The following is a 27,086-nucleotide window of genomic DNA, read 5'->3' on the forward strand; positions in this document are numbered from 1 at the left end:
GCTCCACCAGCCCGCCCCAACTGCACTACACCCCTCGAGGCATGGTTGGACCTCATGTAACTCCAATTACCATCCTAAATGTACTTAATTATCATAAGGTCCTAAGGCTATGTTTGATGGCCTTGGATCTGAAACTCGAGGTTAATGCAAATCCAAGAATATCTTAAAACCATGGCTCTAGCCCGGCTCCTTCGAACAAGGCCCTGTGTCAATCTTCAGGGCTTCGCATGCCGTCCCTCGAACGACAATTCATGGTTTTTATAACATAATATAGATTTCAAATCTGGCAGGTTCAGCAATAAATTTCAACTAATGCAAATTTGAGATCAGCCTCAAAGCTCTGATCTAGACTACCCAACATAGTCCAAGGATTTGTGACCCCCACTAAGTACTTCTCATGACCTCATTTATTAATATCTTAAAGATTTAGATGACATTATTCATAGACTCTGCTCAATGTTGAATTATTCATAGACTCTGCTCAATGTTGAATGATTAAGTGAAAGGTAAATTTGCCAAATCATGTATTTGTGATTCTTGAAATCTTTCTTTGAACAACTGGTTCTCTTCCTTCCTTTCAACGGTAAGGATGAGAAAAGAAAAGGTCAACAACAAGGGTAACGGAGGAGAATCACCGCCACGCCTCTAGTGCAAAGAACGCGGTAAATAACAAAAGGAACAGTAAAATATACTAAAATCGGAAGAAATTACCAACCGGCAGAAGAATTTCACAATGTGAAACTGTGAACTTCAAATTTACGGAACCGAGGAGGGAAACGTACGACGTGACATCAACAAGAGGAGTTTTTCGATTTTACCACCATAACTTTTTTACCTTTTTTAACTTTTTTACAGCGTGAGATGCCTTTGTAGTTTTTTTATCATATTGGAGCTCTTTCAAGTCTCAAATCTCTCACTTTTTCACTTCATACTGGAGGGTCATCGAAGGATCTTACATTGGATATTGGACCCAACTGATCCGAACATTTCAACTTAAATATTAGTGGAATCTATTCAGACTTAAAAAAATAAAACTAGACGTGCTTTTAAAGTTTGAATTTGAAAATAAAACTTCTGTTTATATCCCGCAATTTTTTAGTGCTTGCGGAATTTATCCTGATGGAGATCCTGGATTGAATCTCACCGTCGATTAAACCGAATCTGAATTAATCAAAAACTGTGCCCGGATTTGAGATTTGTTTACAATAAATACAAGAATGTAAGCTAGTCAGGACCAGATTCAGTTTTATAGGATACATAATGCTCGAAAGCAAATCCAAACTTAGTTAACTTGAAGCAATTAAAGGGATGCCCGTTGAACTCACCAAATTCCAACTTAATATTAACTTGAAAAAATTAAGGGCTCTCTCCCAAGTTCACTGTGTATACCCTTGAGGGCTTCTATTTTGATGGCATTGAGAAGAACTTGAGGAGCAGGGGCCGAGCCATAAATTTTTTTTATGAAACATTAAATATATGGTCAACAAATTTTCAATTGACCATGAAACAATGATTCGGATTTCGTGGGGCTACCTTATATAACTGGACCCAGGTTTGCCTAAGGTTCAATACTCAGTTAACCTTTCAATGAATGAGCTCCGTGGGACATACACTTCACGAAGCCACAAACTTTTTTTATATGGGGCACTAAATATATTGTTAATAAATTTTCAATTGACCATGGGGCAGTGATTCAGATCTGATGAGGCTGCCCTATATAAGTGGACCTAAGTTTGTCTAAGTTTCAATGCTGAATTAACCTTTCAATGAATGGGCCCCATGGGACATACACGTCATGAAGCCACAATTTTTTTTTCTATGAACACTAAATGTTTTACAAATTTTCAATTGACCATGAAGCAGTGATTCAAGTCTCGTGGGACTACCCCATATAACTGGATCCAAATTTGCATAAGTTTCAATACTAATGAATGGGCATACGCCTCACGAAGACCCCAAAGGCTAAGTGGACTCCCCCCTTCCCCCTCTCAATTCCACCACAACTCCTCTTTCTCTCTCTCTCTACACACATGAATTTCTCTGGCCATGTAAATAGTATGCTCTCTCACACATGTAGACCCATATGCATGCGTGGAACTGCGTGTGAGTGGCTGGAGCATCTTGTTAGTCGTAGAATTTCAACTCATCTATATTTATACAATATAAAAGAATAACTCAAAGAGGATTGGCAAGGTAGGACAAGCCTTGTTTGTCATGCGATTAGCAGTGATTCAAATTTCATGCATAGGAGGAACATTATATGCTAAAACATAGTGTTTTATGAAAGTGTTCCAAAATATGGAGATTCATGTAACCCTATATTTGAAGGGAACTTAGGTTGCATTTGATAATGTCAAATCCATGGTCTGAGACTGCATAAAAAGGTGTGTTTTGGGATCTCCAATTTAATCAAACTAAATTCATTATGATTTGCAAAAAGTTTCAAGCAAAAAAGTCGGATCTCGCAGCCACTTTGAAAAGTAATATTTGTTAATTTCCCTACAAAAATAAATAATTGACCTAATATATGTGTGCACATGTGTGTGTATAAGTATAGATAAAGAATTTCAGCAGCCTGTGAAATGCCCCCTAAGTCAATGGCACCGGTCTTGTCACTCTTTTCATTTCATGAAGATTCAAATTTGTCTTGGAAAAATATAGATCAAGCCACTGATTGAAGAGTTTCCTTACTTAGTTAGCACATCATCCACTATTTCTTTTGTATCATTAGTGTATTGTAAAGGATATCAAATCTATATCAGCTTTTCTAATTGTTTTTTAATGATGTTGATAAGTTTGGACCACCATTACACCATGAAGAAGTTTAGGCAGTATGAGAGAATTGCAAATCTTCATTTCTCAAAAGGTCTGGTCTAAGATGAGAGGAGGATTTAATCTTTAATAGAGATCAAATGTAACCAAACACCTCATATTTTCTTCTACCACAGTGCCACTTAAGGTGATAATCTACAAAAAAAAAAAAAAAAAATGTTTGGTCGTTTTAATTTTGCAATATATATTTTATAATAAATTTTATTCATGTACACCAGACATCATGCAACTAGCGTGTTCACTCAAAACATCTAAATCCAAATCTGCCAAACCGGTTTACAATTTGGGATCAGAATCCATGAGTTCTCATCGTGCTCGCAAGCTGGCAAAAGAGGGAGGACACGTTTTTAGGTGGAGGAATGACATGGAACTCCCGACAAAGGCTGCCAAAATCACGTGGAATTCTATCCTCCACGTTCGTATCCCAAGCCCCCTCCATTTTTTTCTTCTTTTTTATTTATTTTTTCTCTCCCATGGTAAAAGATGCTTTTTCCCTCTCGGAGTAAATTATAGTAAAAAAAAAAAAGACTGGACGAAAGAAGAAAGAGAAATGTACTGAAACATAAGGTTTGGTAACGGTGACTTTCAGCTTGACACCACCAACGACTTTTTCTTTTTTCTTTTTTCTCTAAAAACAATTTTTAAAAAAAAAAATTTGTCCAAAAATGATGAAAGTGACACAGCGAATAGGTTATAAGGCGGCTTCTCGCTGTTTTATTTTATTTCTGTATTTTTGGAGTTTATCCACCAAAAAAAAGTCCAGGTCAATTCTACCCTTGCACAAGGGAACATTGTACTAGAGGCTAGAGCTGTACAAGACTCACCTCGACTATTTTGTTAAATGAGCTTAGTTTGAGCTTAACTGAAAATTCAAGCTTATAAACAAGTCGAATCCCAGTTATATTAACTTAAGTCGATTAAACTTAAGTAAGTTCATTTAGTTTGAATTAACATTTTTTAAATTTGCAAACTTAAAATGAAGGAAAGGGATTAGGTCAAACGGGAAATTAGCAAATAAGTTTAAACGAGTCGAGCTCGAGCTGACAAAGATATGAATCAAGTGGAGCTCCAATGCGATGCGGCTATCATAATTCGTACACGTAAGTTGAAAACATCCAATAGTAAGGGACAATTATGTCATTGCACTCGAAAACCTTCTACCTTCTATTTGATGTCCAAGGGAAGTTAATTTGAGTCCTCTGTTCATGGTTTGGAAGAATTAGTAAACATTTCAGAAATTTCTCTTTTCAAGATTTTGGTATAATTTAATTAAAACAAAGCAATTTATTTGAAACTCATGGGAAACTAATGATCCAAAAGCTGCCAAAGCCAGGAAAGCTATTCCAATGTCAAAGGTGCTCAGGTTGAAAGTTAAAACCCTAAATCACCAAATTGTGTTTGATGGAAAATGTAACCCAACAAAAACCCTAAATCAACTTCGAGCATTCTGCCAACGCAAAAAGTACACTCTCATCCGTGAGGGGTTTGGTACACCTAGTCGTTGGTAGGCGGTCAGTCATTCATTCAAATCTCAATTAATTGGGAAGAGTTCGGGCCATCTGGTCGGGCCAATGGTTAATAAACGACTAGTTACCGGTTCAAATCTCAATGGCAATGGTCTTTCGTCGCATCAGAACCAGAAAAACCGAAGAATGGCCTTGAGATTTTAGGCCAGAAGAAAAGAGTGACAAAGTCTTTCAAATGAAAGATGGTTTCCTCCAAGTAAATTAACTAACAAATACTTAACTTTATTTTTTTTTAATTTAACCCAATATAATGTAATTTAATAGAGTAATTTACATGCTATGGTCTCTAACTAAGGAAGTTGGAAATGACCAAAATGCTGTTATTAGTTAAATGAAATGTCCCTTGGTTATAAGGGTAAAAGTGGAATAAAAAAAAACTCCCCATAAAATTATGGGAATTAGCGTCTGTAACATTGTCTTCCCATGTGAGCAGCATAACATAACATTGGAGAGCTGTTAAATAAAAAACTGAAAACTTATACCAACGAAAAGTAAAATGAAGTCTCCCTGAGCACACTTTTGGAAAATACTTTTAACCCAGTTTTCACCTTTTTACCTCCCCACCATTTTTTCACTCTTCCAACTTTTTCCATAACTTGGTTTTGACAAGACATGAGACATGGCAGCCCAAAGTTTTACCTCTCCCACTGAGAAACCTGATCCCTAGAAAAGTTTTCCATGGTAAAAAAGAGGAACAAAGCAAAACAGCATTTAAAAGTCACCCTCCTAAGGACAAAACGAGTCAAGTCAAACCATGTTGGATTCATTGGCCACCGGACATTATTGCACATGCAAGGCAATCAAGAGCCACCACCTTTCACTAAATAAGGCTGAGGGTTTAGACTTGTAAAAAAAAAAAAACCGCTTCATTAGATCCCTCCAGACCTTGCTGGTGTACTTAATTTACAATAGAATGAGGAATCTTGGACCAGCCATTTGCAACAAGATTGAAAGATGACCAATTCTTTTTTAGTTATAAGGACAAACCTGACCTATGCTTGACCGTATGTGCGAACCTACTTTTTCGAACCTACTGGGTCCAATCCAAGCCCCTAAACCTAACCTCCTACCCACCCACTTAGATTGACATAGATTCATAAGATCCAAGCAGATCTTTGTGATAAGAGAGATGTTGTACTCTTGATAGAAGTTCTTAAATGGACTCATGTTCGATACCAAGAAAACAAAAAAAAACACGATATTTCTAGATAAGAAACTTGAAGTTCTATCTTATAGTTTTGTTGGTCGTTGTATATTGTCAGATTTATCCGTTTATTTAACGTTAGAATGCATGGATTTTCCGGATAAATACAAAGTTTCATTATAGAAGACATTGCATTCAATGCCTGGAACAACTATTTAGAGATTTAGAACAGTGGCGAGGGGAAAAAATCTGGAAAGTTTACAGTAACGATGGTCTGCATTCAAGTGTAAAAGTAATGGAATGAAAATGGAAAATCGAGAACTTAAAAAGGCGACGCAGAGATCCGAAGGACAGAGGAGGCGAGAAGAGAAAGAGAGGGAGGAGGGCCAGGCATGATGATAGCTCAATTAATAGATATAGGCCCCAGTGGAGCCATCTAGTCCCCCCAAACACAAGCCAAAACATCCTTGTCTGCAAGTCTTGCACCATGAAACAATAATATGAAGCAAAGAAGAAGAAGAAGAAGAAGAAGAAGAAGAAGAAGCAGAGGAAGAAGTAGAAGAAGGAAATCCTAAAACTACATGTCTCTTTCTCCAATCATACAAAATGCTTTTTTAAGCTTGGAAACTCAGCTGAAGTTAGACTCAGTTTTGGAGGTGCTACCGCTACTGCTCTCAGAGACAGAGCACCCATAATACATCTTATGAAGCACACTCGTAGGGGAGAATTCCAACCTTGGGGAGCTCGACACCGAGGCACTGACGTTGTTGGCGTTAGCGTTGGAGTGGTTGTTCATGAGATTAAGACCATCGGGCATGGAGATGGAGAGGTGTGTGCTCGAGTCTGAGATGGTGTTGGCAATGGAGGCGGTGGCGGTGGCGGAGGTGGTGGTGGCGGCGGTGGATTTGGACGGGCCGGGCGGTGTCTGCCTTTCCACAGGCTTTCTTGAACGGTTCTTACCTCTGTGCATGTGCTTCTCACAGTACTTGTGATCTGGAACCACTTCCTTTGAGCACCTCCATTTCTTCCCATCCGTCCTCCTGCACCGCCCTGGCTCTGGCTCCATGCTGCTTCGGAAATCGAAGCACAAGCCGCCGCCTGACACTGCAGAAGATGGACAAAAATAAATATATATATAAGCAGAAGTTTCCACGAGATTGACGGTAAATCGGTCTACCATTTGAATCTCATCTCCTAATGCAGAAAATTACAGGAACAGAATAGATCACAAGATCAAAATGCTGGGACCTGAACCTGATTCATACAGACCCATCTTCTAATCCACTAGGAAGCTTTTTAAAGAAGTTTCTAATTTTACCAAATCCTCATCCCAATAAATGACAATGTTTAGAAAAACTTCTCTATATTAGTCTAAACTCTAACGATCTCACGGTTCAATATCATGAAATGGGTGCTAACCATTGTTATTAAGAAAGAAGAAATAGAACCATACCGGAAAAGATTTAGGGTTTCTTCACCAATTAAGCAAAGAGAATGCTAATCATTGTCCGGAAGAAGAAGCAGAAGCATATTGGAAGAAGATTTGGGTTTTCTTCACCAATGAAGCAGAGAGAGAGAGAGAGAGTTACAAGTAGAGGGAGAGAAGGAACTCATAGGCGAGCTGACGACGCTCTTCCAGATGGGCAGCACGAGGTGAAGTGGCACAGGCACGCCGGCAACCATGTACTTGAAGATGAGCGCCTGGTGCTCTAGCTCCTGCAGCTGCAGGAAAGTGAAGGCAGACTGCCCAGTTCCCGGGCCGAGCCCAAGTCCCAGTCCAACAGGGGCCGCCATTCCTGGACCATAAACAGAAGCCAGAAGAAGTAGCAGAGGTTTGGGGTTTCACATGAGTAACGCCCAAGCACACCAAGAATGTCAGTGTAAATGAAAGAATAAGAACAAGAAAAAAAAAAAAAAACGAAAGAGAAGAGAGAGAACCAAAGAATGGCTTCCTTTCTATCTTTCTTTTCTCATCTCTTTTTTGGTAGTAGAGACTAGAGAGAGAGAGAAGGGGATGGAGAAGAAAGTCGAGAGAAGGCAGAGCAAAGCACAAAGAAGTACCTGACAGACGAGAAGCATCTCTTGGGGATGCGAGACGAGAGAGTTTCACAGGGGGCTGCTGCTGCTGCTGCAGAAAGGTTTCTGCGTGGTCTTCCACCTCAGTGTGGGGTTGTCTCCATTGCTGATGATGGATGTGCATTTGGAGAGCCTCCATCTTAACATCTGATCACTCTGTCACCACCTTGATTTTCCCTCTGAGCACACAGAGAAGAGCAAGAGAGAGAGAGAGGGGGGGGAGTGGCTCCTGGTACCTATCTGCTCTAGGCTTATGCAGTTTATGTGTGCATTGCAGAACTCAAAAAGTGTGCGGGAGTTCATTTATAATTATAAAAAAAAACAGATAAGCTGTCGACAGGTTCGTTACTTTAATTTTTCACATCGTTTTCAAATTCGAGGCAATAATAAAGAAATGGTCGTCTGCAAATCTTAAGATCCCGTTTGGCAGATCCCAAAACAAACACGATCCAGGCCATGCTTTTCATAAGAATTGGTTAGGAGATGAGAGACTTTGTCTAAGATCATTTATATCGGGACAGCAGGCAATTAATGGAAAGTGGGGTAAGGTTGCATCTGTTGTATCTACAATGGGAGACCCGCAATGTCTCTCTACTAATCAACTTTGCATTTCTGGCTTTCACATAATTGTTGGAAGATTGCCAACAGCAAGTCATGACTTTTAAGAGTTAAAGAGTTTAATATTTTAGATGCTTCTTGGTAGAAACATGTTGACATAATGTGATAAGTCTATGCAACACCAACTTGCCTGTTTAAAAAAAAAAAAAAAAGAAGAAGAAATTTTATATGAACAAGATTGTGGGCATCGTTATTAAACCGAACAGCATTTTCATCCATGCTTACAAACCAAAGCGTATCGAATCAGGTTCTAAAACTCTCTCTCTCCCTCCCTTAATATGTAAACTTAACGATATGAAACTATAAGACGCTTAGTTGTCCGGACAATAGAATGTCAGAAGGCAGTCCAGTTTCCTGTACTGATACTTGTATCTGCAAACACAAGTTTTTTTCTCTTTTTCTGAACTTACCGACCGGAAACCAAATCCAAACTAGGAAAGCGAGATGTGGTTAATAATCCCATGGATTCGTCCCTGGATCCTTACTAAGTCAGAGTAATTTCGAATTCAAATGCATGTGATATCAGATCTGACATGAACTCTGAGACGTCACTACGTCTCGGCTCAAAGTATCGGAATAGGGTCCCGTAACCTGAACCGGACCCGACTTTTACCTTATGTCCTTGGCCGACTCTGCTAAGCCAGGCTTCTCTGGGACGGCCGTCTCGGTAATGGTAATTACCATCACCACAGGAACGCGTCCTGGGCGTACGGTCCAAGTTGGGACTGGGACCAGGCGGCCCTCACCAACTTGTTCCGTCGCGTTGCGTCGGACCCCATTATGACCGTTCATTGGCGACCAGCCGGTGGGGCCTTTCCTTTCTCTTGTGGCGTCGGTGGCCTGGATGTCTGCTCCTAGGGCTGCACTCGAGCCTACTTGACGTCGAACTGAACATAGCTCGACTTGACTCGATTCAAAAAACTCAAACTCAAGTTCGAACTCAGCTGGAACCTGACTCGAGTTCCATAGAACAGACTCGGGCTCAGCTCAAACCCAAATCAAATTTCACATAACAGACTCGAGCTCAATTCAATGATACAGCGTCGAGCTCGACTCGCTTAACTCAGTTATGTTAACATGTCTCGTTTCTTTTAACTTGTTTAAGTCATTAACTCATTTAATTGGTTCCTTTCAACTAATTCAACCATGGACGACCATCTAACGGAAAATCCAAAGAAAGAATGCATATATTCTTACATCCAAAGAAAGAATGCATGTATTCTTACATCCAAATATCCCCTAAAGAAGAATTCAACAGAAGATCTCACATTCATATCGAATGCATATATTCTTACATCCAAAGAAAGAATGCATGTATTCTTACATCCAAACATCCCCTAAAGAAGAATTCAACAGAAGATCTCACATTCATGATATGTTTATTGTAGTCAAGCCGATGAGTTGCGTTTTTACAGCTTGAACTCGACTCATTTAACCTTTATAAATGTCAAATGTCAAGATCGAATCGAATCGAGTTTTTATGAGCAAGCTCTAGTCAAATCCAAGTTGGCTCATGTGCAGCCTTAGCCTTTGCGATGGACTGAGATGTTCAAATTTGCGGTTCATGTCACTCGTTTGATGATGAATATAGAAGACGTTTCTTCCTCTACGTGCATGGTGTGGATTGGGGAATGCAATTTAACAATCTTTAGATCATGTAAGAACAACATGATGTTGAAACATTAAGTTGTTTTTTGCTCAAGAATCAATATGAATTGACATAGATTTACAAATATAAATAAATAACACATAAACGAACTGGACAAGTAAATGAATAATTGACATCGTTGGTTCACATTCACATCAGGCATCTAGCTGCACTACTGCCAAAAAGTTGGATATGGAAAATAAAAATAAAAATTTGGATATTATATAGGAATTTTACGAAGTGACATTCGATCGGAGCTGGATTCGGTTTAACATAATTATCCAACCGGATTTAAATTCGGATTCGGATGAATTCAGTTTCAAATAAGCATTCTATTATCTAATATCCATACATTATTAAGGTTGGCTTGTAACATATCTTAATTCGGTTTTAATTCACATTCGTACTTAAAAAGTTTGATCCAGATTAAGATCATATACGGATCATGAATTTAAAAGACAAATTCAGATACGCTATAGCTTTTCTTCAATGGTGTTTGAATCCAAACATGTGAAAGTATGCTAAATCAAATACGGTATTTGTGATTATACGAAGGCCATTTTTTTAAGCAAAAGATTTGTGAAATTAAGAAATGAACAACATCGACACCTTACCAAAAGCAGGGAAAATGTGAATAAAGTTAGGAAACATAAACAATCTTTTAATTAAATACAGCATTCTGATGCGCAATAAAGACATTTCCGTTGTTAGTGAAAAAGTAATTCTCACATGGGATAAGATAGCCATCAGATGCATGGCACTCCACTTGGTACTTTATTTTGTAATTTTCTGAATGCAAAGCTGTTAATCTTCATAAAAATATGGTGCCAGGAAGGAGCACCTCACGTGTATACATAATTTAACCGTTTAGATATGCTTGGAACTGAGGCATCACAAGCTTCCCAGTCTTGGATCCTCAAAATTACTGCTTCAATTTTTTTTTTTTTTTGGGCCAAATTATGCAGATCCATATGTTTTCTCGAATTCTTTATTAACAAAGTGGCATGAGATATTTATTTCCCAATGCTTTAGCCATTCTAAAGTTTGGAAGTGGTCAACAAAGGCCTTGATAAAGTCCAATTGGGACAATTTTGCAAGCTCAGCACGCTTATTTCATCTTAGATAAATTATCTCTTGTAGCAATGCACCCCCCTTGCATGTGGCCAGAAGGTGAAAAAGTAATGAACTGTAAGAGGTGCAAAGATGAAAGATTCGCTTCAAATCCCAAAACCTACCACTTTGTGTTTAAAATTTTCATGTTCTTCTTTTAAGGTGCGGTGTCTAGCTAACAAAGATCTTTATTAATGGTGAAATATGTGAGGGTTGCACCACAGATTTGTAGACTTTGCATCTTAAAATGTATTCATCTTGAGTTAGAACCCTTCCATTTTGTCTTTATACCTTTTTAAAGCTAGGTTTGTTTCACCTAAGGGCTGTTTGGCATCAGTAATACATTGTTGTTACTTTCTCATGAATCTGTCTTAATGAATGAGATAGATTTATAGAAGACTTTTTTAAGTAGCCAATGAATCTAACAAACTTTTGGGTTAGGTGATCGTAACAAGTTGTTACTGTCTCATGAATCTGTTATAAAAATTAGGGTAGATTCATAAAAGACTATATTACCATTGTTCATGAATTTATCTCAATCTTTAGGGTAGTAATAACTTGTCACTGTTGCTAAACACGCTCCTAAGGATCTGATCCAAAGAGAGGACCTGAAATAGATGTTGTATCAAATCCCCTGTAAACAAACAATATATATCAGCGGCAAGCTCCCACATGGATCTCAGGTCCGTTGTGGAGATCTCAGCTCTCCTGGGAACAAACATAGCATATATTTAAGGCATACTAGTGATATAAAATCCATAGTTCTCAAATTTATACATTGTTAGAACTATAGATTTAAAGTAGAGCTTTTTAAGTTGGACCTTTATTTGATCTGAATATCAGGTTGCTAAGTGCCCATTATTATTTTGTGTAAAGGCTACTATGATGGAGGAAATAAAAAACATGGTAAAAAAATTTAAGACTTCCTCTACCATCATCCTACTTCTTAACTTTGGAAATTAAGTAGAGATATTTAATTTGTTGGTGTAAGTGCACACTTGTAATGTACATGTAGAGAAAACTAGTAGTAAAATTTTCTCAACAAGAACGAATGTGTGTATGAAACTTTTCTCCAAATATTATTTATTCCCTCTGCCTGCTTTTCCAAACCAGTATATTAACCCAAGAGAGATAAAAAAAAAAAAAAAAGACACTTTAAAAAGTGTTACACGAATTGGAGCAAATGCATGAATCAGTAACAATATATTGCTGGTTCCAAACAGGTTATTATGGTTCATTTGGCAAATGAAACAATATGTAACTGTTTTATGAATATGGCTCAAAAATTTGAACAAATTCATCGACAGGACACCTTAAAAAGTGTTTTATGAATCTACTCCAACTTTTATAGTAGATTCATCAAACAGTTATAAATTGTTCTACGTTTCAAACATACCTTTAAAGGTCATTTGGCCATTGGAAATGGTATCCTGAATTTACTCCAAAGATTGGCGCACCTTTCTAAATCAACGAAATATAGTAATGAATTTGCATCAACCTTTGAGGTAGATTCATAAAACATACTTTTCTATGACAACCATAACAAATTATTATTGTCTCATAAACCTACCTAGTCAGGGGTAGGTTCACGTACCAATCTAACACAATGCTCCACCAATTTACCCCAATTTTTTGAGCAAACTAGTAACATTTTGTTATGCTTGCCAAACGAGTCCTAAATTACTTTTAAAAAGTAGTGTAACATCCAAACACCCCTATTGACTGCCTACCCTTCTGCGTGGAATGTTTGGAAGGACCTTAATTGTTCATGCGGATTTGGTATAACTTCCCGTGCTAATCAATTTTGAGCATTGCTTGGACTCAAGTTGGATTCGTTGATTAGAAAGTACAAGACTTGTTCAAACTTTTGCCTTATATATGTCAGTCGAGATGCAATCGATGCAACGCATACCAATTTCACTTCTGATTTTTCCGATTCATTTAGCTATTCTTATGGGATCTAATTCTTTAAAAATGAGGTTGATCGCAATGCCAGATCATGTTCGGGTTTTGAGTTTGAATGAGAGTCAGTGGGAGCAAGTTGATTAGGAGTTAAAGCCAAACTTTTAAATATTAAATATATGTAAAGTTAATAGTGGTATGTAAATTACACATTTATATTAAACAAACTGGCAAGTTAGGAGGGCACGTGCTTCTGTGTTATATTGGGCTCTGACACTCACCGCTGCCTTGAATTCATTTCTCTTTCGAAAACATCAATTTGGACCGATATGCATTGGCGTGTACCCGCCACTTGATGTGGGCTCATTTGGCGCATGCATAGCCCCTATATATCAAACACAATATATATATATATATATATAAACAAAATAACGTAAATAATCTCCTTTTCACTTTCCTTCAAAAGAATTGTGTTGATCTTGTCACATAGATATATAAATCAAATTTCAAAAACTAACCAAAAACAAAATTTGGTTTTATAAAATTAAAAAGGTGTTTGGATGACAACTCAAAGCTAGGGTTTTAAATGTTTGGTACAATTATAATAAAGTTTTTAAAAAATTTAATTTTGACAAAACCTAGTTTTGCAAAAAAAAAAAAGAGCAAAAAAAAAACCCAACACCCTCATGTTTGAGTTTGTCACTTTAACAAAAAAGAAAATCATATTTTCATAAAAAACAAACTTAATTCTCACAAAAAAATCGAAAAATTTCATTAGATGAGGGGGGTGCCATCCAAGTAGGATTTTTCTACTCTGTGTTTTGAATGTGGCGATAAATAATCTCACATAAGTGCTTTTCCCATAAGCACTTTTGATAAGAATACTACAAAATCGAAGCTCATTCCTGGCATTAGCCATTTTAATTTTCACCTACCCTGCGGCCGATTTCCCCTCGCGCGTCGCCTCCCGAGGAATCGGCGATGAATTGGCCTTCGTCCAAACTTCCCACGTCACCCCACGCCTTCCGAAAGGCGAAAGGGACCACGTGTCAGAAGTGCTGACAGTCCCACGGGAGCGCGTGACAGCTGGTTTCACCTTTTTCTTTTTCACCCTTTCAAAATTTTTTTACCGCACGAAAGAAAAAGTGAAAGGCGGTGAGACTCGCACGAGAAAGGCAGACGTTTTCACTTTGGAACCCTAAATGTTTAATTTAATTACGAAACGGTGCTCACATCTCGATGTCTTAACCTTTATGCGTGTCTCTGAATCTCTGATAGCGATCTGTTGTTTTTGCTTTTGATTTTGAAATAACTCGTTAAAATAGAGTTCGAGAAGTTCCTGAAAATACTTTTTCTTATTAATCTATTTACCTGATTTTTTTTTTAAAATCTGATTTGAGAGATATTATAGAGACCTTCTCTTCTCATAACAGTCATGTCGCGCGGAACGTGAAAACGGTAACTTTTGAGGCGCTTAAAAGGACTATACGTGAAATAATTGGTTGACTGACGAAATTTTTCTGAAGGGAAATGCTATAAAGTATGGTGACGGGGAGTCACACCACACCAAACCACACCACACCAAGCCAAGTTGAGGGAATATACACCGATTCTCGAGCCCACGTTGCGTGCTGACGCGACTGGGCGCTACTTTGTGGACCTACGTTTTCAGACTTGGATTCTTTATTTTTTGCTCTTTCCTACTACTACACGGTAAAAATAGTTCTCCTTTTTTTTTTTTTTTTTTTTTTACTGTGGTAAGAATGTGCTCTTGAGTTAAAACATTGTAGTTTGGATGTCCATTGTTTCCCACTTTTTACAGTAAAACCAAGAAATTCGTTAATAAAGTTTTTACGCAACGGGCAGAACTTTTTAAAAGATTTCCTAAGACCTTGAAGTAAATCATGACGTAGGTTTTTTAAATCAAGAAGAAGTTTGTCGCTTTTATAACAAAACCAACCAAGAGTCGGTGAGGAACAAGCCAAGGCTTCTTTCTTGCCACTGGGTTTGAGGGTGAATGGTCGACGCCCACGGGAATCGAACCATAGTAATGGTGTTATATTAGTCCATGGTATCACAAAAAAATGCCAAAGACAAAAAGTCACCAATAAATGCAAATGAGGTAGTGGAGCACGACCGGAAATGAGCATGTGGTGGCTGTTAGTGGACACCCTTTCCGTTCCCACAAACACCAAATTTGAGTTATCTCAATTTGGAGTTCAAAAAGTGTGGGCTTGTTTGGCTCTCGAATGATTCAAGAGCACAGGGTTCTAGTTTTTAAAGGATCATGCGTGTTTGCACCAAGTCTTGGACAATGACAAGTCGTCAAGAGCATGGCAGGGTTGGTTGGTTTTAATGGCGCAATACAGCTCTGAATCCTGGGAGCGGAGAAAAAGATGGGGCTTCGATCTCACTTAAGCAGTAGGATTCCCTCTGGTAATAATACTACAAACACGTGAAATGTCCGTTCTAAGATGCCGTTTTAAAATGACAAAATATTGTCGAATTTGATGACATGCACAATGTGATTTCTTAGTGTATTCCAACTGCCATTTGGAAGAGTCAAGCACTATCTAAGAAACACCAATGTTGAGAAAACTCAGAAAAACCAAGTTTCCACAAAACCTGATTTTGTAACTAGATTTGGTCCGCGTGTTTGGTTGACAAGACCAAAATGACCGATGGGCCCGAGATTTTTTAAAAACATAGTTTTATCAAAACTGGGTTTTTCAAAAACCCAGTAAATCGGCCCCTAAACTCCATGCAACAAAGTTTTTTGAGTGGTTTTTGTGCCATCAAAATTGGGTTTGAAGAAATCCGAGTTTTGACAAAACCTAGTTTTGTAAAAGGGAGTGAAAAACCTTACCCCTTTAGATTATTCAAAAAACTGGTTTTGGATGTGCCACCCAAATGAAAAACAAAGTTTTCAAAACTCATTCAAAAACTAGGTTTTGTGACAAGACTGGATTAAAAAGGGTGCCATCCAAACTCCCCTTTAAAAGTTGCTTGATTCATTGTTCTAGAGAATGCCTTTGCAAAAAGTTGCATAATTCTGAGCAAGGGATAAACATCTAAAGGTTGCTTCCTTAGAGGGCATTTGATTGCCCATGAACTAAAAATTGTGGATTTAAGTTCAGACCTTCTCTCTTTCAACTTTAAATGACGAAGAGTAAAATAAAGTTTCTCTAACATAAAATCTCGATGAACCAAAGACTTCAATGTAGATCTTCTATCAAGTATCATATCTACATAACATCCACAGGTTTCAAAAGATGAAGCAATCAAACGCTCCTTTAGGTTTTCGTTGAATGATACTGATGGCCGTGTTTGAATGGAGAAAGGAGTAGACGATAAGAAAACGGTCGATGTCAGACTCACCATCTAAGCGCACCCTAAAATATAAAGCTATGGTTGAGTTTATCCAATCATTTTTTTTCCTGTTTTTTTGTCATCGCAAGGCCTCAGGACTCACTTGTGGCATGTGGGCTGCACGTTAACTCCTTGAGATCGAAGATAACTCAAAGAAATAAACAAAGAAAAACTCAGAACCACTGACTTTGACCGATTCTTTTTAAAGAGTAGAGACAGAAACCATCCACCATCTTTCTTTATATAATCCCTGTTTGATTCTGACCGTTAAGGAGCGAATAATAGTTTGAAGTCTATCACGTGGTCAGATCACATTATCCGGGAAAACCACTTTTGGAAAGAGATTTGTGAGATCAATACATGGATGTTTTATGATGGGCAGTTGGGAGATTATCATCAGCACAAGCGCTGTCCCGTCCATTTGCATCAAAAATATTTGAATAAGGCAAGTTGATGGATAGAATGTAAGATCAATATGAAGAATGAAGTTGGCCGGTTTGCAAGATCTGTTCCTGTCTCTCATTTATAAACATGGTGGAGAAAATTTTGAAGACGTGAGTTAATGGTGTCTAACTCAGCCCCGACAAGCGGGGCTCATCCTTACCTGCATCCAACTCTCTGCTTTCTAGTTGTAAGTTGCAGAAAGGGTGTGTATTGTTTCGCATCTTAGATTTGAAGTGACTTGAGTTCTTAAATTCCAGGATTTTAGATCCTTGATTTATGACAAAGGATCTGAAAATTTATGTGTGAGAGATATAGGATGTGTTTGTTAAACTAAGGATCTCAAATCATCAATGACATTAGGAACAACATCTGAGTGTTCAAAATTCGGGGAGATTCGTGGAACACTTAGGTCCATGGATGTTAGGTTAGGTTAGACCTTCTCTATCTGACCTCCAACCAGAGCTTTTTTAGGAGGATGTGGATTTAAGATCCATGTTTTTCACTCACCATTGTTTGTTTGAACAATGCCTGAGAGAATGCTTCAAATACTAACCTGAGAGCATGGATTTGAGGCAGAATGGCGACCTTAAAACACGAAAAAGCAAAAGGCTAACAAAAAACATAGAGATAAAAAATGTTGATCTCCAACTTAAGACATTTTCAGAAGGGGCTGTTATCAGGATTACCGTTCATGAAAGATTAAGTTGTTATTAGGATATATTTATGAAACACTTAAAAGGATGGCACAAAAGGGATCAATATGAAAGTATTTGAATACAACTACATTTTCAATTTCAGCTTCGTGGGGTGTGTGTGTGTGTGTGCATATATATATGTGCAATGAACAACATTTTTGGCAATTTAATCAAAGCATAACGAGAATAATGATCCTAGCTAGGTAACTTCGGAGGTTTTTTTCCTCCAAGGGGTCGAGTGGTAACATATGTCTTCAGCTTTGAGTTCCTTTTTCAATATTCAAACTCTCCAAGAAAATTAACCTCATTTCCACCCACTTCTCATTTGTGTATTAAAAAGAAATCTACTTTCCAGAGAAAACATATTTCTCCACTTTAAAAAGAATGCAGTTCTCATGTTGCAAGAATGCTCCTTGAAGACACTTTGTCTCATAATAATAATGGACTAAACAAACATGGGACCATATGTTCATAGGCATTTCCTTCTCACATTTCATTCTCTTTTATCATAAAACCTTATTGAAATCGATCGAACCCTAGTAAGTGCAACAAGAGAGAGGGGTTCAGAGACACCCACATCACATGATTGAGAGAAAGACATGTGCGCCATGTGCACCCTAAGAAAAGCAAAGAAGGGAAGGATATTTTGGTAATTTATTAAAAAAGTCCTCCATAGTGTTTTTACTTTTTTTTTTTATTTGTAATTTTCTTTTTACAAAAAGTTTTCTTTTTCAATGTGAACCAAACGTATTTTAGTCACTAACCATACTAGCGTCATGAAAATTTGTGCATCAGTATGATGCATATAACGAGGCTCACACATGATTGGGCGCCAAATGACATTCCATTCCACCACCCTAACACACCCTACCTATCATCCAAGGGGCATCAATTTTGTTCATGTCATAGGCTATAGCCGTATTCAAAGGTGGCGGAGGTACACGGCAGCTGTTGCAGGATAAACTTGTTCAATTCAACATTAGTATTTGACTGTTCACCTGTGTCTAGAGTCTGCACAGTCCTTTGCTTTTCTTTGCTATGTACTTCCTAAGAATCAGCCCATGACATTGACTGTCATTTCATTATTTACGTATCGACTGCCCCCTCAATGTTTTTGATGTATCAGATGAGCTTTGGCTTCTCCACTGGTCTTAGTGCCTGGAAAAGACCTTGCCCATCACATTGGGAATCTTAGTTCAACTTTCGTGAGCATCACTTGCAAAAGCGAAAATGAAGGCAGGAAGCGAAGACAAGAACTTTTAGGGGTTAGTGCTTTGTTAATACGAGGCCCTCGACACACTAGGGGAGAATGGTGGAGGACATTTTGTGTTTTTGTGTACGTGTATTTTTATCCTTCAACAAAAAGTCACTTTTTCTCTCGTTTGGTTTCATATGGGGAACTTTTTCGCTTTGTTGGAGGACATTTTGTGTTTTGTGTAAGGGTATTTTTATCCTTCATCAATCGAAAAAAAGCAACCTTTTTTCTCCCGTTGGTTTCGTTTTTTTCTTGTTCATTTTCCTGGTTATTTGGTTTGGTTGTGTTTGTTTCATCATGGATTTAGATCACTAGTGATATAAGATTTAGGATTTTAGATACATGGATTTAATGTCAGACTTTCCCACCATATGACCTTAGTTTTTAACATGTAGCATGAATCTAAATTCTCTCAAAGAACACCTTTTCATGCACGCAACCTAATGCCTACTTCAATCCACAGTATACAAATCTCTCAAGGATTTATATTTCGCATCGCCTTAAGCGAGTGCCTTGACATATTATATTGTCATCCCATGAACTTGGGGTTTGTGTTTCAAGAAAACGAAAGCACTTGCTTTACGAAGACATTGAAACCATTACTTTTCGAGCAGGAAAACTGGGTCACTCATCACTGGTTTATGCTCACCTGGCCAAGAAGAGTAGAAAATTTGGAGATAAAAGGCATTTTAAAGTTCAAGAACCATGAGAATCTAATACATTGGTCACGAATTTAATGCTTTAGAAAATTTAGCAATACTCGTTTTTCTCTCAACTTTTCTTTACTTGTTCTTTTCTTTTGTTTTCGCATTTGGCTCACCTTAAGGAGTAGTCTCTGCAATGAGATGAAGGTTACTACTGTTCAACAATGCCAGTTCTACTGAACAACCACTTGTTTCCCTGCTTTGTTATTAGGTTACAAACTCAAATGAAGTGATTGCTTAATTCTCTCTCTCTCTCTCTCTCTCTCTCTCTTCTCTCTCTCTGTCTGTTTTATGTTTCTTTTGGATTTTGGTTTGCTTGGGGTTCCTTGTACACCCTACCCTCTTCGAGTTGTAGCTCCCCTCCAACTTCCTCTTGAAAGTGGAGATTTTGGCAATGTTGAGTACCTTTCTTTCTCTCTCTCTCCAACTGATGGGTAGTGCAATCAGTCTAGTGTTTGTAGTCACGTCTTCAGTTCGATTCCTAGAAAGCACGGTCTTTTGACCGACAAAGTGTTCAATTATATTTGTCCCGCTAGAAAGGAAAAACAGAAAAAAAAGTTGAGCTGAGTTCAAACTTTATTCCTCAAATGGTGAGAGAAGTAAGTACGCACGTAACTAAGAGTGGACTCCACAAACTGTAGTTTTACTTTTACAACAGTGAAAACTCAACTCTTACCATGATTGCCTCCCTCCATGAAGCAGTGAAATTCATTAAAGATTGCCATCATCTTCTTCTCTTCCCCTTATTTCTCCATTGCAGACTTCAGCAAAGCAGGTATTTGTCAAGGACACGCCTGCTGATCCCTTCTCCTCAACCCTCGGCCTGCCCTCAAATCCGTAAAATGTTAAAAACATACTCATGTACATGTACAGTAAGAATGTCAATGAATTGGATTCAGATGGGATATCCAATTAAACTGCCTCAAATTGGATCTTGGTAGTGGATTCAAAAATGAGATTCAGATATGATATAACACTTTTTGAATTCGTATTTGAATCCAAATATATCAACATCTCATAAATGGGATATGGTAACCGACACATCTTCTCCGGATCGAATCCGCTAACACCCCCATTATTTAGATTCTGATCTGACTTTTGGTAATTGACCCACAAAACGTCAGTTCGGTTCAGCTCTGGCCAGAAGCACAGCCACATACGGGAACACTACCCACTACAGAAAAATTTTCTAGCTCCACCAGTGGCTCTAGCCCCACCAAAAGTGCCCTCTAACAACAGTGGCGGAGCCACATATAGGCTGGTGTGGGTTTTCTAGGTCCATCACTGGCTCTAGCCCCACCAAAAGTGCCCTCTAACAACAGTGGCGGAGCCACATATAGGCTGGTGTGGGCAGTTGCCTACACCAGCTTCTTAATTTTCTTTCATTTTTACATTAAGATAATTTAATATTTACTTTTGTTATACATGTAAGTGCCTCTTTAAGTAAGCAAGTCTGTGAATCACTGCTTCTCCAAAAAAAAATTTTAGCTCGGCCACTGTCTAACGATGAGCTGATGATCTGTTCCTCTATCCTTAGTGATGAGTTGGACAAAGTTGCGTATATCTTCAAGCCTTTACTCCGCTTTTTAGAGTACAGTTGGGAAGGGCAACTTTTGAGCACATGCTGGCAATCAATTCGCACGTCTTTTTCTTTCTATGTATTGACAATGGCATGTAAGCTGGAAGGCACAGACTTGCCCTTTTCTGGATATCTGTCGGTTCCCAACCACAGCACTTAAAAACTTTAGGTCCCTTTGTAATGCTTGTCAGAGATACCAGTTGATGAAGGAAAGAATTTTCATCCAAACGCTATGAGGTCGCGTATTAGCCAACCATATATATCTAGGTTTACGATGCATTGCTGCCAGAAATCAAGATATTGTCAATCGATTCAGGCGCAGCCAATATATATTCGAACTCCCTTCACTTGCCTAAGTGCATCTTGGATCTGTCGATTATGTTATGGTCGGAGTCCTACTTATGTTGAACTTGCTGGTCAATTCATTGGAGAACCAGGGACTTTAAGTACTTTTCATACCAGTGAAGTATTCACGGGTGGGTGGTACTGCAGAAGAACTTGTACGAGCTCATTCTATTGGAACAATCAAATTCAATGAGGATTTGGCTCATCCTATAGAAGATAGTTGTGGATATCTACGTTCAAATCAGCAGACTGTCTCATGTATTGAATCGAGCAGTGTGTTTGATCGCACCGGATGCAGGAAAAGAGTTTGAGCTCCGGAGAGTGCTTTCCAAGAATGCCTCAGATTTATGTAAACCAAGAATTCGTGGTGGACTTGATTTTGGTGAAAGGATCATGTTCATTAAGCAAGATATGAATGTTGGCGTCTCTTTATTGGAGAACATATTTAAGGACCGATAAGTTACGGTGGAAAACGACCGGCATAGTCATGAATGTATATAACGTGAAGCAATTTCTTATGCGAGAGAAAGAGATTGTTGCCTTGTTGGTACTTAAAATAAATCTGGTCCGCCGGATTTATAAGGAACGCATATCCAATTATTCATGAGATTAGAGTCCGCTACAACCTTTACTGAGACCGACAACTCGTATTTGGATCTGGATTTTCAGTTAGAATTGGACCGGATGCAAATCCAATAACTTCAAACCCGACGTTTGATTTATGTGTACTAACTGGTTTGCATCTTCATGGGATCCCAGCTGGATATTAGGTTCGGGTCCACTATTTGGTTTTGATTATCTGCGTCCATTAGGAAATGGATCCAAATTTTTTTAGCAGATCCAGCTAAACGAATTTGAATTTGAGTCGATCCATATCCAACTCACCATATTGTTAACTAATTTTGGATCTGACCCGATTGCACCTCATACTCGCGAAAGAAGTCGCAATCCAACCTCCAAGGTTTTCCGGCAGAGGCATAGGGAGGCGTGGGCACTTGCCCACATAAAATGACAAAAATAATACTTATTTTCATATGGGTACGTCAAGATTGTATTTTATATTTATATATTTCTGTTCTCTAAAAATCTAAAATTTCTGACTCTGCCCCTTCTCTTTCTCTCCGGTAAGGACTTAAGTCGGTGCCGGCAGTCTTGGCCGGGCCGACAATGTCGGTGCTGGATCTTGAACCAGATCTATAAAAACAGAGAGCCTCCCATCCTCTTCTTCAAAACTTTAAAGATTTAGTGCTGATGAGTTCAAATTCTATGATCATTTCAAGCTGGTCCAGTCTGCCACATTAATGGCTGACAGGCCTTTATGAGAATTCATACATAAATGAAAATGGACATTTTCCTTTCTTTTCGATAAGCATGCTGGAGTTGGTCGGACCTCTACGTGTAAAACCGAATCGAAAAGAATTTTCCATGGAGAATAAAGAACATGAGAATATTAAATATGAGGTTATTATTATATCTTCATGATTCGGAAATATAATGTTCTAGTCTTGGCAAACTTCCGCTTTCATATCAAGTGAATAAGTAAGCATAGTAACACAACAGTCTGTTACTATTCTTATTGTTAAACAAACCCTAAAAGCATCACAAAGTTTCTAAGATTCTAAAAAAAACTAGTGTTCATTTAATTAGCAGGGGCGTTACGCCGATTTGGAAAGCAAACCTTGTTCAGGTTCAACTCATGTGCTTAATATGTATGTTTGTTTCGTTTGCTTTTCAAAGTTTACGTCTAAATTTTCACTTTAATTTGAAATATTTATGATAGACATCTTGTAAATAAACATATAAACTTATTCACGATTATAGTCTAACTCGCATGTGGTCTCTTGATGACGAAGAAGAAAAAGTCCCATACTCGTGTAAGTGCAATTATGTTATCTAAGAATAAGCGGCGCAGTTAGTGCATGAAGCGTAAAATGATCATTTGGCAATTGGAACACCAGGGAGTGTTATATGAATTCGAGAAAATTTAACTAAGTGTCCATGAATCCACCCTAATCTTTAGGACATACTCACAAATATATAAATAATAAAAATTATTCAAAAAATATCAATATAAACCTTAATCGACATGTTGACTTTTCTTTATTAATGTCGAACACGAAATGAGTTTGCAAGTTGGACTTTTGAGGCTTCGACTTTACATCTCTGGACGAGTTGTACTCGCCTTCAAACATGCCCATGGGAAACACATTCTTTTCCTGAAAATGAATCTCTTTAACGATCTGGGATGAACCTTTGTTTGGGATATGGATGAAAATCCCTACCCCACTGATCCCCAAGATTAAAATTCTAAGATCATAATCACACAGAATTTTTAATCCTGCTACTGTCAAACACCACCTTAGGATCACCACCGGGAAGCATGTGGTCATTTTCAATCTTTCTTGGCATCAATATAGAGAGAAATGCTAAAACATAAAGAAACTTTTGAGAATCCATTTCTGAACAAGTCAGGCCAGATATTTGTCTCAGCTTTCTTGCAGCTTTGAACCCTAATTTAAGTCTGGGCCTGACTGATATCGAGATCTTTTTCTCATTTAAATGTTGTTAAATGGATCCAAACTCGGGCCCATAAGCTGATGGTTGAGACGAGAAACAGTAAACAATGCGTCCTGTTTTGTTTGAGGCTCACTACTGACCGGACATTTAATGCCGGAGTTCGGGTCCGATAGGACTAAGCGTGTCGGGAATCGAATACTCTACAAGAAAAATCGGCAAGATCCGCACCGACTACCCCACTTTGCACTCCTCAACACAACTCAACGGTCGAATAAGATGCCAACGCCTCATTTTACACCAGTTTAAAGAACCATGTTCCGTTTATAGGCCTGCTTTTTCTCCAAAATCACAAAAAGGAGCCTACCATTTTCTGATTTTTGGATACAGTCCCCTAACATGGGGGGAGCCGTGCTTTCATTTCAGGGGCATTTTCTTAATTTCATAATGAATGAGTTTCGGGTCGTCCTACTTTTATTAGGGAAAGTCTTTTATTTAATAACTAATAAATACATTTTAGTCATTTTCCACAACACATAAGTCTCTTGTACGTAGGCATAAAACATAACATATTTTGGTGAATTGAAGAGTATTCCCACTACATGAGTGAAAGCCGAAATCTTCTTCTTTCCTTTCATCTTTGAAACTTTGATTGATGTTTTGTTATGTTTCAATTTATATATAGATAAAAAATTGATGTTTTCGGATTGAAGCAAAATAAAAAAGAAAAGGTTTATGTTTAGAATTATGGCACAAAGAGTTTGATAAGTCAATGAAAAATTTCAAAATAACAACAAAATGCCGGACTTTATTTTTTCATATTTGTTTCACAACAGATTTCAAATATGTGGTGAGCTGAGATCTCTAAGATCTCAAATCCATGGATTTGAAATTATACCTCTCCTTCTCAATCCAATGTTGAATTAATTTAAAATCCATATCCATGGTACCGAGATACTAACTGGCAAATTATTTTCACACATCCGTTGAAAATTAGAATCACATGAACTATAAGCAAAAGTACGTCAGTACCATATAGTTTTTATTGAAAAATATATATTTTATTGAAAAAAATAATAACTTATTAATAAAAAAATGATATATAAAAATAACTGCTGGGAACACCTAGTTGCAGGGCCCAGGGAACAGGTCAAACAGGAAAATCCAACCGAGTTTCTCAACCGAATCTTCCACCGTCCAAACGCCTACGATCTCGTTGCCTGCAGTAAATATCGACCCTTCGATTCCCCTTCCACTTATCTCTAGTCTTCCCCCAACTTTTCTTTTCTCCTTTTTAACCTTTCGCCTTCTTCTCCACTCCTTACTTTTTGCCCCACCACCTGACCGTACTCTTTTAACTCAACCATGGTTCCCCTTTTCCAACCACGGTTTAACCATGTTAAACCCTACTCCCATTTATCACCTCCATCTCCCTTCGGCTTCCCACTGCCATCGACCTCACAGTGGCAGTAGTAACAGAGAGAGAAGGGGGGAAAGGGAGAAGCAGAGGGAGGGGAACAGAAATGGCGTGTCGTTTGTCTCTGATGATAGTCCTCGTGGCGGCGGCGGTGGCGGCCGTCGCCGGCCACAACATTACCGAGATGCTGGCGTCGTCGCCGGAGTACAGCCTCTACAACGACGCCCTGACGCGGACGAAGTTGGCCGACGAGATCAACAGCCGGACGACCATCACCGTCCTGGTGCTTCCCAACGCCGTCATGTCCTCCCTCCTCGCCAAGAACCCCCTCCCCGTTGTCAAGAACGTGCTGAGCCTCCTGGTTCTGCTCGACTACTACGACGAGAAGAAGCTCCATGACATCTCCAAAGGGACCACCTTGAGCACCACCGTCTACCAGACCACCGGTCAGCCGGAGGGCAACCTCGGCTTCGTCAACATTACCGACCTCCGCGGAGGCAAGGTCGGTTTCGGCTCCGCCGCGCCAGGCTCTCCCTTGGACTCCACCTTCACCAAGAGCGTCAAGCAGATACCGTATAACATCTCCGTGCTGGAGGTGAGCGCTCCCATTATTGCTCCCGGAGTTCTCTCTGCTCCGGCGCCGAGTGCCGCCGACCTCAACATCACCACCCTGTTGGTGAAGGCCGGCTGCAAGATGTTCGCTGACATGCTTGCCAGCACTGGCGTTCTGAAGACGTACCAGAGTGCGGCCGCTAAGGGGCTTACCCTGTTCGCCCCGTCCGACGACGCCTTCAAGGGCGCCGGCGTCCCCGACTTCAGCAAGCTCACTAGCGCCGAACTCGTGTCGTTGCTTGAGTACCACGCTGTGGCTGAGTACAAGCCCATCGGCTCCCTGAAGACCACGTCCGGTAACATCACCACTCTCGCCACTAGCGGCGCTGGCAAGTACGGCCTCACTGTATCTTCCGCAGGGGACGCTGTTACCCTCTCCACCGGCGTCGACAGCTCCCGGATATCCGGCACCGTTGTCGACGACACTCCACTTGTCATATTCACCGTCGACAAGATACTTCTTCCCGTAGAGCTCTTCGCCGCCACGCCGGCCCCTGCCCCTTCTCCTTCTTCGGCCCCCTCACCCAGCCCTGCTTCTGCTTCCGCCCCGGCACCGGAATCTGCGAGCGCCCCCGCCTCGGTGGCGTCGCCCCCTGCTCCTCCTGCTGGGCCTGCGGAGGCGCCGGCGGCCTCGTCCCCGGAGATCTCGTCGAACGGCACGTCGGCGAACGCTTCATCGTCCCCGTTGGCGCACGCCGTGCCGCGTCTCGTGCTTGCCGGGTCCATCCTCTCCGCATTGGCGTCTCTGCTTTAGTCTGAGACGTAAGTGTAGTTGGTGGAGAAAGGGAAAGAGATGGCCTCTCTTTCTCGTTCTCTCTCTCTACAGGGTTTCGTTGTTATAATCTTTCACTTTGTTTCTGATTTTTCCTTCCTTTTTTTTTGGGTCTCAGTATTTGGTGGGAGCGTTCTTTTGTGCATTTGAGATGATGGGTATGATTTCTTTGTGTATTCTTAGATTGTTAATTTTCAGAGCTTGTCTTCTACCATCTTCCCTGCCTTCTCTGTGTTCTGCCCGGCATTTCCTCTCCCTGTATCTTGCATATATTTTCGTTTGTTGCTCTAATGCTTCGTCTCCTTTCACTCTTCCAAGAGAGAGAGAGAGAGCATTCAAACAAGGGTGAAAGTAAAGACGGTAAAAGATTGTGAAGGGGTGGTTTCTGCGCGGCTTTGTTGAATTCTATCCGTTTGTTTATTCATAGCTTCTTTGGAATAAACGCATCCTTAATCAATGCAATGCACGAGAGAGAGAGAGATTAATTGGTGGGGGCATAGAACGGCTTTGTGGTTGTCAAGAGA

The 27,086-nt window shown here is 39.4% G+C and overlaps 2 protein-coding genes across 3 annotated transcripts; one reads left to right on the forward strand and one right to left on the reverse strand.

Moving 5' to 3' along the window:
- Positions 1-5,895: 5,895 nt before the first annotated feature.
- LOC116262756 (growth-regulating factor 10-like) lies at positions 5,896-7,860 on the reverse strand. Of its 2 annotated transcripts, none has more exons than XM_031642247.2 (3): positions 7,564-7,860; positions 7,092-7,298; positions 5,896-6,606 (listed from the first exon to the last, which is right to left on the reverse strand). In XM_031642247.2, the coding sequence occupies exons 1-3, from the start codon at positions 7,715-7,717 to the stop codon at positions 6,131-6,133; spliced, it is 837 nt and encodes a 278-aa protein (XP_031498107.1). In that variant the 5' UTR covers positions 7,718-7,860; the 3' UTR covers positions 5,896-6,130. The 2 variants fall into 2 exon arrangements, with proteins under 2 accessions (XP_031498107.1, XP_049935824.1); XM_050079867.1 differs by lacking the exon at positions 7,564-7,860 and adding an exon at positions 7,441-7,554.
- A 17,331-nt stretch (positions 7,861-25,191) lies between these two features.
- On the forward strand, positions 25,192-26,776 carry LOC116263297 (fasciclin-like arabinogalactan protein 8). The gene is made up of 2 exons (XM_031642984.2): positions 25,192-26,552; positions 26,681-26,776. The coding sequence occupies exon 1, from the start codon at positions 25,285-25,287 to the stop codon at positions 26,542-26,544; it is 1,260 nt and encodes a 419-aa protein (XP_031498844.1). The 5' UTR covers positions 25,192-25,284; the 3' UTR covers positions 26,545-26,552; positions 26,681-26,776.
- Positions 26,777-27,086: the final 310 nt, after the last annotated feature.

Source organism: Nymphaea colorata, chromosome 10 (genome assembly GCF_008831285.2).
Source record: "Nymphaea colorata isolate Beijing-Zhang1983 chromosome 10, ASM883128v2, whole genome shotgun sequence".
Taxonomy (NCBI): Eukaryota; Viridiplantae; Streptophyta; class Magnoliopsida; order Nymphaeales; family Nymphaeaceae; genus Nymphaea; species Nymphaea colorata.